The following is a 15,249-nucleotide window of genomic DNA, read 5'->3' as shown; positions in this document are numbered from 1 at the left end:
ATACCTTTGTAGTTGAGATATTTCAAATTAAGGTCCATTCAGCAAGTGCCTGGCCGAAGGTAGTGATGGTGTGTGTGTGTGTGTGGGGGGGGGGGGGTTGGGGTCAGGTGTGGCGAGCCCATTTGTGGTCTGGATCCGAGGGCAGACATGTGTTTCAGTTCCAGATACATAATTTTTCATCCCCGGCTCATTTGGCTGTCTGGGAAATGCTCCAAGCACAGATGCTGACTAAAGGGAACTTGGGACAAACCTGTCACAAAGAGAGGAAACTGTAATAAGCTAGTAGAGCCTGTGATGTCTTGCTGGCATCAGACAAAGCTTTCCCAAACGGAAGATAAGGTGCAGGTGAACTTCATCATCTGTAGCCTTTGATTCATTTACTTGATTTACACGATCATGAAAACAATATGAAACGATTTTACCAGAAAATTAGCACTTGAGTGCTGATACACACAGAACATCATTTAGGTTCATTTTGGCAAGATAGAATGGTGTATACAGGTTCAGTTTCAGTAAGTCCTGGCCCATGTGAAGGAGAACAAAGATTTATTGCTGAGGCAGACATGATCCTGACCATCAGACACAAGCTAGATTGTAACCTTTATCTCCCAGACTGCGTCCCATGTGGGTTTTGACATCACTAATTAAAGAGCAAACGTTGTATAAGTTACTGTTACTGTACCCTGAGAAGCGAGAGGGATTCGCTGCATCAAGCATAATTAGACATTTAGCACCAATCCTCTCCACAGATTAACACACCCATGGCCACATTAGAGAGGCCAATAACAGAGGATTCCAGAACCCCCCAATTGAAACCGAGTGAGCTGCTTCTCTCACGCCCTCCACTTTCTCGTCTTCACACATTAGCCTACACATATTAAAGCATGAGCGCTGCCTGAGAGGGCCCTCGCATGCCTGGCCATCTCTGCCAGGACAGAAAAACTCTGTCTTTGTTTTAAAAATCAAACACTTAAAACAATATCACAAAACACTGACCTGAGCTGGAGTAGAAGAGGGCTACTGCACTACAGGATTTCTGTGGTTTCTCTCCTCGGTACTCTTATGGTATTTCAGAAGTTACTGGTCACAAAAAAATGCAAAAGCACAAGTTGTACTGGCAGTGCTAGAGTAAAATAAAACTGTGTTATAGCACAATGACCTCCTAAAGGTCTGTAGCATCCCATCCCTTCAGTTGTATTGTGATTCCCATCCCTCAGTACTACCATACTATACCTGACCCAACTAAAGATGGACTTTAGGATTGATACTGACATGTTGTCTCTATAGAAGAACTGAAACCTGATAATCCCTTTGGGTCTCCTGTAGGTGTGGATCACCTCTGGGTACAGCAGTATTCATGACAGCAGGGAAAGCCTTGTGAATCACACTGTTCTCTGTTTTCCATTATCTTATCACTCAGACCGCAGAACGCTACCATGGCGTAACTTCAGCATGTCACTTAACTGAGCTACGAAACCATGGCAACAGTGACAGTGTTATTGCTTGTAAATTTCAATCGTTAAGTCGCCGTAAACCATGGTGATGTTCTTATGGAAGTCATGTTTTGTGTCTGTGTTTGTGACTAACAAGTGGTAACCTGCACCGTGCATAAAAAATTACCTACAATTTATCCTTTAGGGGAATTTTCGATTTTTTTACTCGACTGTTGAAAGTACATTATGTACTCAGTTGTATTTGACAGAATGTGCATTTCTGTTACAATCTCATGCATGACATACATGTTATTTTCATGTATTTAGCATTTTATTTAGAATCCAAAACATTATAATTTTGGGAGTGAATTCACCTGCCTCTGAAGGTTCAGGTAAACCGCCTGGCAGAAGGGAACCTAATGCCAGAATCTAATCTGGTCATTTCATCGCAGTGCATTCGCTGACCTCTCATGAAGATTGACTCAGGAGATTTGGACATTCACTCGCCCTAAAAAGTGACAAGCTCGTAATGTTAGGCTCTGGCACATTTCCGACCTTTAATTTGAAATGGGTGTTTCAGAAAAGTCACGGAACCTAGAAAGATAATGGTGGGTAAAAGTATAGCTTACAGTGGCTGCATGCACAGAGGCAAGAATATAATTTTCTTAATTTAAATGGAGTCAACCACTTGTCTGGCGTATACAGATAGGATCCAACTCTGCAATCAACAAAGGTCTCACAATGTGTACAGAAATAGAGAGTCGGGTTTAGGAACAGAGCACAACAAATTTAAATATGGTTGGATTTTCCCACCTCTGAGACTTTCAAATACATAGGCTATGTAGCCCATGTCAATACTATTATAATACCATTGGTCCAGAGGAAAGCCTGCCCACAGTAAGCTACAAGTACAAATGCAGTATAGATTGCCTGACAAACAGACCTAGATGATTCCTCTATGTGCCAACCATGACCAAGAATCCTGCAGGTGCCCCTGTGTGGCTCATTGTCCTAGGACAGGGCCATGTTCCATGTTATTACACTTAAATGTATACAATGTACACTTTATTTTAACATTGTGAGTTATCAGGATGATTCCAAATTAGAACTTTTTTTCCAGGCCTGGTTGTATATAGTCTATAATAACTGCCTCAATGCAGGCTTGGGCCCAGCCTGTTTACCCTGCCTCCCCACAGGAAAACTCACTTGTGGTAATACTGGTGCCAAAATAAAAACCCAGAAACAGAAGACATAGTCAGTGGGAGGTTCCGCCAGTCTGAGCGGCCTGAGCAAGCTAATGCTGTTAATGAACTAGAAATGACCCACATGTTTGACGATGGCACAAACTGCTACCATGGACAGAAAACACTGGAAATAAGAATTCTACAGGTCTGAGCACCTGACTACTTTGTGGTGTTGAAGAATATCCAAAGTATGATTGCTTTAGAAATTGTATATCTTGCCTAAATGCCAAACCTGTGCCGATGCTTTTGCAGTATATATCTTGCTTTTTTTTAGACTGCCATCTTGGGGGGAAAAACAGACCTGATTGGGTTTTATTTCTCTTTATGAAATGTCACTTCTTAAAGCCATGACCATACATAGATTCTGTCCACCTGTCTGCTCCATGCGAGACCCACATTGTGGTTCGGACCACGGTTTATTCAACCACAAATAGTTCAAGTCTGACCAACTGTATGTCAAGCAATGTAAACCCTTCCCCCAAAAAGTACAGCTTAGGTGTATCAATATTAGTAGAGTATTTTTCTTTTCCTTTTTCCCTCCTAACCACAAAAAATGCTGCATTTGGAGATTTCGTTTGAAATACAGCTCTGTAAATAGCTGACTACTATCTCAGCTGTTGGAAGCCCCATCAAAGTATCTTATGATGGTGAAAAGCTAGCTGGTTAGCTTGAGGAACGGAAGTCGTTCAACGACCACATTTGTATTGAGAAAACCTTTCTGGGACCTTAGGACATTTATAAGACTTCAGATTTTTTAAATTATCTATGGTCCATAAGATTTGTTTTTAATGCACCGAACTGCATATATTTAAATCCAATCTAAACAGTTCAACTTGCCATACACAGCTTTAGCTTTGTGGCAATAGATCAGGAAGCTAGGCATAATGCCTACAGCTCCACAGCACCCTGCTGTCTAAACATAGAAGCCCAAGTAGTTTATCATCATTCTCGTCTTTATTTTAATCATTCTGAGAAAAGTAGAGATTTGTTTGTTCTGATGGGTTTGCGGAGAGATTAACAGAAGATTCTTTGTTGGTAAAAAAAAAGGCTAAAGGCATCCAAAAATAGCCACCATCAGGCCTGTGTATAAGAGGCCTTTCAGTAAGCTATCATTGTATTTACAGACTCATACATGCTGCAATTGAGGGGTGAGTGTCTTGGGAAGTGACGGCATAATTATTACGTTGGGCCGGAAGGGAAAGTCTTGCATGTGGGTTTCTATGGTTAACAGGTCCTCAGTAGAGGTCAGCAAATACAGCAGCTGGGTGCTGAAATTACAGAGCTCACTGACTCATTCTACTCTCTCGCTCTCTCTTTCTTTGCAGGAGACTTGGAGGCTTGTTCTAGGAGGGACGAGCCCTTGGAACACACTTTCCACTTCAGATCTGATGGCTCTTCAGAAACACAGAAAAGAAAACCTTTGTACTTCTCTGCAGCATTTGGGTAGCACCAGACCACATAGTGACATCCTTTTTTTAACCAAACATGGCTCAAACATTGATAAACATCTTAAAAGCTACAAATTGAATGCCTGTCTATTTAAAGTTTATCATCAGTGAAGTTGGTGGAAATAGCAACCGCTTCAAACAGCTCATTTGCAATGAAATTAGCCTTATATCGTCTAGCAGATACAATCTTACAAAAATGTGTTCAGTCATGACTTTTCATTGTGAAAAAGGTGTGTGCTGTACCGCTTGCAAATCCACTTTTGTAAAGTAAACATCATAAGCTTTATGCAGACATTTCTTAAACTCTGTCCAATACTGAGAAGCTCCACTCATAAAACAGTCTCCTGGCTTTAGAGATGTTAGGGCCTGTCTGTGTATGTATAGCACTATGACTGAGACAGCCTCAACCGAAAGATGACCATCAGCCAGCCAACTTTAATATCATGTGGTTTCCATCGTATACTTGCTCTTGTGATAGAAATATACTAGACATGTTGTCCTACAGACAGTTTTCCGATCTATTTTCCGAGAACATTTTCCACAATCTCAGGCCACATGAGGCTTTAACGTGCACACAACACAGGCACACTCCAAGAAGCACCGTCTGGGCCACTTTTTCAAAATATCCTGCAAACATGGAGGGCTTGGTTCAACCAAAACCTCTGGACAAACAGATCACAAAGGCGACCACGGACATCATGCAAAGTCTGGCCAATGAATACGCCATTATAAGTGTATTTTCTTTGATTTATTTCGGACAAGTTCCTTCCTCTACGATAACCAGACACCAAAACATCAGGAGAAGCCAGAGGTCTTGGTTGCGTCCTGTGAGATAAAAGTATCGTTTTTTTGCAGCTAAGAATGCACTCAGGTATTTGTTTTTGCAGTGAGTCACCATTGGTACACGCTTAACAGCCTGCCGCTAGTTAGATTGAACAATAATCGTGACAATAGCAAATAGCGCTATATTCTTCAGACTCAGCAGGCACAGTTTATTTTAGACATACAAAGTTGTGAACAGAGCTGTTTCTGACACCAGCGAGTGTCAGCTCCCACTGCCACCCCAGGCCTCTAAACCACAGAACAGCAGCCTCAGCCCTGGCCTCAGAGTGGTAGGAAGCATGTGCAGAGCCATGGTTGGTTTCCTGTGACAGTGGGAGAGCATATACTACAGTAGAAGGGAGATATGTAAATAATGTTGCCTCCGGGTTCACTTTTTGGCACCCATAATTTTGGACCATCTTGGCTGGCCTCAGACACAAGAACACTTGTTTTGTCTCCCCAAGACCCATTATGGCGTCTAGTTTAGCATCCATTTTGGAGTGCAGTGTGACAGTGTCTACTCTCAGCTTCCTGTCTGTAGCTTTCCTCATTTTTTAAGGTAGGAATTTAGTCTGATTTTCAACTTTTGGACAGGAATTTTCAACTTTTGGACAGGAATGTTTATTTTACAACAGACACACAGTTTATTTTATCTGGTAACAGTACATAATTTGTTCCATAACCTGTTGACAGACTTTGTTCAGGCTCCTCTTTGACACATTTTTCAAGTTTTGTAGTCAAATGGATGACCTTATTCCATGCAGACAGTGCAACCTGCAATTTACAGGGTCTTGATGTCTTAGATTAGTGATTATGCTTAAATACAGGACTCAACCACCAACACTTATGTGCTGAACTTTGATACCCTTAAATGATTCTACAAGAAGCATATACTCTTTTCTCGCTTTGCCTCAGTAAGACCTAGGGAATTTTTCAAATAAAGCCAACATGGCAGGGATTCCAAAGAACACATCTAAAAGTCTTTGTTTACAACATAATGAGGTTATATGGAAAGTTAATTCCCCCAAGTTTCCTGGTGTGAACCTTTGTTCAACCTAAGCTAATTAAAATGAGAATGTCTTCTGAAAGAGTCAGAAATTCCCTTTCTGTACAGTAACATTGTGACTTTCCTGAAACAAAATCACAGCCACTCAGTAGCTTACAAACCCACTACATTGTAGGTCCAGACCAATGGCTGAGCTTAACTGTCATCCAATGGCATGATGGAATGATGGCAGTCCATTCTAACAAAGTGAACTGATTTTTGTTGAATTGGTTCTGAGAGCACAATGGTTTTAGGTATCCAGATGGGTTACCAATGTCATCTGTAGCATTACACTTAGACACACAACAACCAGATAGTTCAGAAACTTTAATCTACACATTATTGATTTACACAGAAAACTTCTGTGAGACATACAGGCAAATGTATGGCGTTAACTATGCATTTGTGGGTGTGCCGATTTACGTTTCAACCTCTGTTTCCATGAACGCCACTCTTCAGCACTGCTACACTTCCTTCTCGGAAAGAGGAGGGTTGCTTTGGGGACCCTGTAATTTTGCCACCAACCAGTCACAAGGGCTCCCACCAACCCTAGCATCCATGAGGCTCAAAGTACCTCTTAGTGGTCCATTGAGTTTATTGAACAGCTTAAATCAGTATCCCAGACATGATGGTGTATCTTTAGCCTTAGCTTAGCTCACGTGCTGGGTTAGGGTTAGGTCTCTCTTACATCAACCAACAATTATGTTCTTCCTCTGGGTGTGGGAGAGGACCACTCAGCACAGGGGGGAAACCAGAAATATCCGTTTCCTGGACACAAGAGGGCACAAAAAAAAAAAAATTACAGAATGGGAAACCTTTTCTATGGACACTCATCATCCCACACATTGTAACCAGTTTACCATCAGCTCTGCTTCTCTCTCTCAGGGGGACAACAGGGAAGGCCTAATGAGGGCTGAGTGTGTTGTATGGCCTTACAAACAAGAACAGGTTGACCAAGGATCCCCTCAGGATGGTGCTTGTAGAACTCCAAGGTCAGGGGAGAAGTGGCCCTGCCATGGCATCTTTCTCTTCCTCCACTCCTCCCACTCTGGCTCCTCCCACTCTGGGTCCTCCCACTCTGGCTCCTCCCATCCATGAACTGTGCTCAGGGCTGAGAAAGGTGATAAACACGCTCACAGCACAAATACAGTATGTCACACACACATTTGATACACATTTGATGTAGGCAGAAGAATAAGGAACCCAATGCCCTCAACCCTCTCTTTATGACATGGAACAATTTATTAAACTGTTTTCATAATTTGATATATTGTCAGTTAAAGGTCTGTGACACTCACACACAAAGTGACAAGTGAGTTTAATACGTGTGGATTTTACAGTGTTTGGTATTAGACTATATAATATCTACGTCATCGACTTTTTATTCTAATGTGGTTGCTATAATCCTTAATGGTTATTACAATGGAGGGAAGGCAGCCACATCAAACTATTGCGGGAGTGTTATGAGTTGAGCAGGCATACAGGGAAGAAACAGCCAGCCATGTACTCTCATTTGGTCCTTTAACAGTCAACTTCAACCCCAAGAAACACAACAGTTAGGGCTTCACACATGCACTCCATGGAGTGTGGCAAAACGTTTTGAATGCACAAAAAAACAAGCAAATTACCTTGTTAATTTGCTCACCTCATACCAAGGTACACAGCTGTTCTAAGACATGCATTGAGTTTAGTTCCCTCAGCACATGCCGAGATGCAAATTAAAGCTGTTTTTTTTCTTCATCTTTCTCCTACAAATGTGTGGTTTGAACTGTTAAAAAAAAACACATAAATAAACTGGAATTATCTGAACCTAGAAACTCATAAAATAGTTACTCCACCCTCTGTTGCTCTGTCATTTAGCTAACACTGACTGGAGCTGGGACATAGAGTCTCTCTTGTGGCGTGTGAACACAAATAGAATAAAATGATAGAGCTGTAGATTGGGCATATCACTATACAGTAGGTGGCATATGAAACACATGCTGTCTTGGCGGGAGTGGCGGCTTGCTTCCTTAATGTATGCCAGCCTAGAAAGTTCACATTCAGAACTTTGTTTGTATACAACCTTACTCTACTATTTGTCAAAAGAAAACAATCAGATTGCTAACCCTGGATGGCTATGATGTCTGGCTGTCAACCTGTTCTTGGAGAAAAATGCAAATGAAGTTACAGTCATTTTCATTTGATAGGGACAACATGTTCAAACAATGCTTGTCAACCATGAATGATTATTTCACTATAAACCAGGGCAAGGTAGCACTTTGGAAAATGACAGTTAATTTGGTCTAATTCTAAAATTGGAAAGGTTCAAACAAGTCCCATGTTCTTGGAATGTTTAATTATACCCTTGAGTAAAGGAGACTTTCTGGCTTGCATGATGGTGAAATCTCTCCACACAATCCTGCTAAATCCTCAGATTTCTACCATCCCTCCTTGCATCCATATCATCAACGATACAAATAGACAGAAAAACACTCAACTGAATCGGCACACAGGAAAATGCAAGCAGGAAATCCTCCATAAATGACCTTGCCTTAAGAAAAAAAAAGGGAGGCGATCTGTGTATTGAGTACCCTACACATCGTTTATGGCAGCCTGGGTTAAAACGTATGATTATTTGGGTGTATGCATTTCCTATGTGGCCTGGGTGAAATTGAGAAATTACAGCAGGAGGAACCCAAAGTAAGCAGAGCAAGGTGGAGAGTGAGGGAGGATGGGGACAGTAATAGGCTACTGGGGGGTATCGCTGATTGGGAAATACTACATCATGACAGTCAGAGGCTGTAATTGTAGGAATCAGGCCTGAAACCTCTGATGATGTATATTCACAGAGAACTCCAAAAATAACAAAAGGTCACCACAATATCCAATGGCACTTCCCAGCACTCCTGAGAATAACCCCAGTAGAACCTGCTCTCTGGTGTTCAAGCTGGAGTATTGCAGCTCAGTGTTCTTTCACCACACACTGGCCTTGCATTCAGTGGGCTGCAGAGAGAAACAGTTTCAACACAAAGGCCTTTTCCACTGGCTCTTTATATATCTTTATGAGCTGTTTCTAGGGTGAAGCACTTACAAAAATATAAACTGACTATAAACTGTTAAGCCTGAAATAGTGTGCAAAATCAAAGGCTAAGTATACTTGACCAAACAGGCAAGCTGACCAAACAGATTTTCAACTCAGTAGAAATATTTAACCTAATGGTTAGGTGCTGTACATAAGAATTCTGAATGTCAAATACCAAGTCTATTAAATAAATGGTTTTCAAGTGGTAGCTAAAGTTGTATTCATCACTAACCCTGCCGCTACAGCAACGTTGCCCCAGAGTGTTGCATGTTTACCTGATGGAGGGAAGGGGACGGAGGGGGCCTAGACGGTCAGAAGAGGTGAAGAACATGTCAAACACAGACCAACTGGGGCAGATGTAAACATGGAGATGTCCAGTCTCCTGTCCTCAATGCCACCTTTGTGAGAAGGTGGGTTCCACTAAAGGGGCAACTAAAAACAAGGGCTGTTTTCATATTTGTTTTGACTATGGAGGTGGGAATATTTGTGGATTTTCTGCACTGTGCAATAAATTGCTTACATTTTAGGTTATATTGAAAACAATATGGCGCTCAGAAGGTACAATGTTTATTAAGGCTGGGGGCAGTTATGGAGGAAGTTCAATACTAACAAGCCTAAAAGTGAATCTAATTCTTATGTCAAAGTCCATTTTAAAACTTTTTTACATTTCAATACCTGATCTTAATTCTTTTTTTGTAGAAGAACCTTCAAGAACTCCTAATCCCATTTATCTTCAAGAAATATTCCTTGGCAGATCCCCCTGATGTGACATGCCTGCACTGGGCAGATCTGCCTTCTAATTACAGCCCTGCTCTGAGGAGGGAGGTACTTGTGTGGTGGGGGCTTTTTTAATGATGCAAGGGGCAGATATGGTATAAATACCAACATCATTGTACTGGGAGGCAGCAGATCCTCAGACTTGCTCCCAGCCTACGGATATACAGCAGCAGTGGAAGCACACTGGTGCTGAAGAGAATTATTTTCCCCTCTTTCTGGAACCCCCTGGATGCAGGTACGTCTGTGAGTTTCTTTCCCTCTCTACCCTCTCCATCCCTGGGGTAGTGATCCCAGAGAAGCCCTGGTGAGAAGCTCCCATCAGGGCTGCATGGTCTGGAGTTCAGATTACGGGTCTTTGGGACTGCAGGCCGGGTAGCCTGGGTGCTGGATGCTCCCAGAGAACACAGTTAGATCTAGAGATCCAGGATGCTGTACATTGCTAGAAAGTTTATTTATGGGATATTCTAGTATTTATCATTGTGCATGTTTGGGTCTTGAATCAGGATAAAGGGCATGGACAGTTTGATTTTGTTTCTATATCGTTTTAGTGAATCCATGCTTACGTCCCAGTTTGAATGTTTACATCCCTGTTTGTCTCATGTCTACACAAAAGGACTAGGAGTCTTGAACATCTTTATTTTCTCCTCTCACAGCTTTCACCTCTGAAAATGGTCATCAGAGTAGCAAGCCTGGTCCTCCTCCTGGTGGCCTTGACGGCCGCCCACGGTGAGAGATATGTGGTGAAGAAGGTGATGAAGGCCCCTCAGTACCAGCCCTACTCTGTCAAGAGCCACGGTAAGAAGCTGCACTCTGGTCTACAATAATAAGGGCATTTTGGTGTTATTTGAATTCGGTTTGGATTCTACAATTTGTGCAAGTCTTTTTGGTATGATTTGTGTGAATGAACAGCATCATGTTCATCATGATAGACTGTAGCCGTCAGAAGTTCAGACTGAACCTATGGAAAAGGTGCCTCATACAATCATCATACTCTTCTGCAATCGAAAACAAAATCGAATCTGTCAATTCCCCAAATGCCCCATGTGAGATAGTGACATGTCAAAGTTGCTGCTTACCTGGAGGGGGCCAACGAAGGATCATGTCCTCTTACTCTAGGGTTCAAACACTTCTGACAACCAACCTGCTTGGCTTACTGGCAGCTGTACTTTGAAACACGAGCTCACACTTGCTAAGGAGCTATCCAGAGCTCTAATTGGCTACAGGGTTGTAAATACTCATCCAATGGGTTTGTGTCCCAGAAGTGAACATTTGCACACAAGCCTTCCTATTGCTTTGTATACAGCAGCTGCTGCCTGCTTTGTTTGTAGTTTCCCACGGAGGGCGCTAGTTTTCATTTTGACCTGTGTAGATTATTGTCTCACATTATAAACAGTTTACGGATTTGTTTGTATATCATGGGACACACCTTCTATGATTGATAGATTCACACTTTCTGGTTTATCTGGCTCTCTGGCACTTTAATTCTGATAGCTTGATTAAAATGGACATTACATTTAGTCTGACTGTTTAGAATTAGCAAGGTCTGTTAGCATTGCTTGGAGCATTGCTACTGTTTTTATGTTTCAATGCAAAAAGAATGTGTTTGCTATGTAAAACGAACAAGTTCACATTTATGTTTTTGTCCTCAATCTGTCAAGAGAGTTTGACCTATTTGGTTCACAAGCATAATGCAGTCTTGACTGTGGATAACGAGGCATTTGTGCAGTCAAAGGCAAGGATCCACCCCTGACATTCACCCATATCTAAAAGTCTAAATCTAAAGCTTTCTTATTTCAAAATACTCCTTCTGCTTTTCATTTAATTATTTTTAGTTTGACACTGACAATTACAGTTCAGTCACCCTGCAATGTGGTTTGTTTGGGTGTGCCTAGCCATGGTCGAAATAAAAACATCTGTTTGATGAATCTAAACTGAAACCCTATGGCTTATGGGGGAGAGTTTCTTTTTGAGTTGCTCTGGGCCCTGTTACCACATAAAGGCAGCACGTAAAATACTCAAGACTTGAGTTCTCAAGACTTTAGTATACTCCCTCTTATAAAGTATATATATTTTGTTAAATGTCCACATTTGATAATTGAATTATCCAATTTCCTTGGATCTGCAGGTCATTTTCAGTAACAGTGGAGCAAAATATATTTAGGTTGCATAGGGTTAAAAGTTCATTGTGGACTTAAATTTCTGGATTTTTGTATTAATGCAGTACCAAATACAATATGGTAAATATCACTTAAAAAATACTTCCAACATAAATTGTGTAGTTCAAATGGTTCGAATTTTGAATGTAATTACAAAGCAATGTTATTGCAGGTATACAGTAGAGGCAAGTCACTTCAACACTACTTGCAAGCAATGGTTAAAGTAATGTTTTGTAACACGGAACTATAAGTCATACTTACAGAGAGTGTTAATGAACAGGTAAAAAGCAATGTAATGTAATACCGTTGTTTTCTGTGGCAATTATTTTAAACCTTGATATTAAACTAGTCCCTTTATTTCTCTCTCAAAATAGTAATTTGTTCTTTGAAAATTGGCTAAAATGTACTAATTAAGAAAATGCTAGCTTAAACAATAGCATGTCTGCATGTACCATGTAAGATTCTGTTACAGTATAATATATATTTACATGTTCCTAGCCACACATAAGTGCATAAACCTATTGACCACTTATAAAAAGACAAATCATTTGGTTCCAATAGGATTTCACTCTTTCACTTAAGGTGTGCAGACAAGGTCCATTGAACTGACAATAAGACATTTTCACATGCAAATATAATTCTCACAATGTCACAACAGTCTGAATGAGGATTTTTCCTACATGTCTCAACAGTGGTGTCCGTGGCTGGTGAGCCTGGTGCCCCAGGTGAGCCTGGACCAGAGGGCCCTGCTGGCCCACCTGGCCCCGCAGGTGAGAACGCAGTTGGCTTGCCTGGACCCGTTGGACCCTCTGGACCCCCTGGACCTGCTGGCCTCACTGTACCTGGGAAACCTGGTTCTCCTGGTGGGCCAGGCAAACCTGGTATCCCTGGAGCCAATGGAGAGAAAGGTGATACAGGAGCTCCCGGTCTTCAGGGACCCAGGGGTATGCCTGGACCCTCTGGAAGCCCCGGACCCGCTGGCCTCTCCTCCACAGGCAAGCCTGGGCCTCATGGTCTTCCAGGAGCAAATGGACAAAGGGGGGAGACAGGTCTGAAAGGACATCCAGGTGTGCCTGGTCTGCCAGGGGCTAAAGGAGATACAGGTGTGGGCATTGCTGGGCCACAGGGAGTGACAGGACCCACAGGACCAATGGGCCCATCCGGAGAGCCAGGTCAGCCAGGAGTTGGAAAGCCAGGAAGGGCAGGTGTGCCAGGTGAGCCAGGCAAGTCAGGTAGCCCAGGTGTTGATGGTGCACCAGGTGCCACAGGACCCATGGGCCCTAAGGGTCACCCTGGCGCCCCAGGTGTTGGTGTGTCCGGTAAACCAGGTGAGAATGGAGCCCCAGGCCTGCCTGGCGCAGTCGGCCCTAAGGGTCATCAGGGAGCTCCAGGTGCCACTGGTGCCCCCGGCATCCCTGGTTACGGCAAGCCAGGTGCTCCAGGAGTGAAAGGAGATAGAGGAGCAACAGGTAGTCCAGGCGCTACAGGTGTGAAGGGAGAGTCAGGTGCGATGGGACACACTGGGGCCACAGGTGCTACTGGAGCCAGCGGTCCCGTTGGGGCTCAGGGTGTTAGAGGTTTCACAGGTGATTCTGGCCCTATGGGTCCTAAAGGTGACACAGGAGCAGGGGGACCCCAGGGACCCAAGGGATACAAGGGAGATCAGGGAGCACAGGGCTTCCCAGGCAAGCAAGGTTATCCAGGGGCAACAGGCCCAGTTGGCCCCGCGGGAGCCACTGGAGCCCCAGGCAACAAGGGAGACACTGGACACACAGGGGCCACTGGGGCCCCAGGTGTCTCAGGACCTGCCGGGCCTAAAGGCCTTCCCGGGCATGCAGGTGAACCAGGTGCTCCTGGACTCGATGGAGCCCCAGGTCCCAGAGGACCTGCTGGGGCTTCTGGTGCCGTTGGTGCACCTGGCCTTAAGGGACACCCAGGTCTCCCTGGAGCATCTGGCCCAGCTGGTCTGGCTGCCAAGGGCATCCCCGGACCACAGGGTCCCCCTGGTCTGCCTGGTGCTGATGGTCGGGATGGTGCTATGGGCCCTGCTGGACCCCCAGGCCCACCTGGTGCCCCTGGTGAGGTGGTCTTTGAGAAGAGCATGGGCATGGGTGAGGTCCTTGTCCCAGGTCTGGTCAAAACCCCCATGTCTGCTTTCACCGTCTCTCTGGCCACCCCTTACCCTGCATCTGGAACCCCCATTAAGTTTGACCAAGTGGTGTACAATGCAGAGGGCCACTATGACACCGAGACCGGCCTGTTCACTTGCCAGGTCCCCGGAATCTATTACTTCTCCTACACCATCCACGTGAACGGAGCTCACGCTCTGGTGGCCCTGTACAAGAACGGCCAGCCTGTCATGTTCAGCTATGATGAGTACAACAAGGGCTTCTTGGACCAGATGTCCGGCAGCGCTGTCCTCCTTCTGGATGAGCAGGACACAGTCTACCTGCAGATCCCCGACGATGAGGCCAATGGCGTCTTCGCCGCTGAGAATGTCCACTGCTCTTTCTCTGGGTTCCTTATTGCTTCAACGTGATACGGTGTTAGCCCAAGCCACACAACTCAATCTGCGAGCTATTTCTCAAACAAGTAAACTCCCTGTTATTTTTCCTCAGCCAAACAGCCAAGACAGGTAGTTTACTCTCTTATTTGAGGAATAGAAGCATTTCGACTTCCAAGAAATGGGTGCTAAGAGGAAGGAAATAATTTATGCAAACAGGTTATCAGGGACAGGGAGGTTATCAGCAAAATAATTCCAAGTTTTCTCTTTTGGAAACAGCATGTGAAACTGAGGTGTTATGTTGTGTCCTGAAAATTTCTCCTTCTTTTTTTACTGATTACAGTTGGTGATCTTTTTTTATGTATGTCTGTCTGTTTTTTGTACAACCTTGTTCTTTGGTGACCAATAATCTTATTAAAGTACATGATGACTTTCTGTGCACCATGTTGTATCTGACTTCCTTGTGTATGTGACTTGAATATTGTGAAATCATAATGGTCAAATTGACCATTTGAAATACTACAACATACAGCACACCAACAAAATACTGTCGTACAAATACAAACTGTTCACCACCAACATTGTTATATCCCTTAAGAATCATTAAGTTGTATAAAGAAGTAATGATCAAAATAAAAAACTTCTTACAGAAATAGTTTGTCTCAGTGGCACTTTCTTTGTATCCTTTCATAACCACTATGTTCTACAACAAAAAGATATATGATAATCACTTGTTTAAACATGTTACAATGGCATC

The 15,249-nt window shown here is 43.3% G+C and overlaps 1 protein-coding gene across 1 annotated transcript; it reads left to right on the top strand.

Moving 5' to 3' along the window:
• The first annotated feature begins 9,967 nt into the window (after window positions 1-9,967).
• col10a1a (collagen, type X, alpha 1a) lies at window positions 9,968-15,137 on the top strand. Its single transcript, XM_084675305.1, has 3 exons — window positions 9,968-10,068; window positions 10,487-10,628; window positions 12,682-15,137. Exons 1-3 carry the CDS (start codon window positions 10,063-10,065, stop codon window positions 14,526-14,528), a joined length of 1,995 nt encoding a protein of 664 aa, XP_084531431.1. The 5' UTR covers window positions 9,968-10,062; the 3' UTR covers window positions 14,529-15,137.
• Window positions 15,138-15,249: the final 112 nt, after the last annotated feature.

This window comes from Hypomesus nipponensis, chromosome 3 (genome assembly GCF_054491055.1).
Source record: "Hypomesus nipponensis isolate SF chromosome 3, ASM5449105v1, whole genome shotgun sequence".
Classification (NCBI taxonomy): Eukaryota; Metazoa; Chordata; class Actinopteri; order Osmeriformes; family Osmeridae; genus Hypomesus; species Hypomesus nipponensis.
This window is presented reverse-complemented; position numbering and strand designations above follow the sequence as displayed.

Coding starts and splice junctions, on each gene's coding strand:
- col10a1a (XM_084675305.1), top strand. Junction 10,629..12,681: donor CTACTCTGTCAAGAGCCACG/GTAAGAAGCTGC, acceptor ATGTCTCAACAG/TGGTGTCCGTGGCTGGTGAG.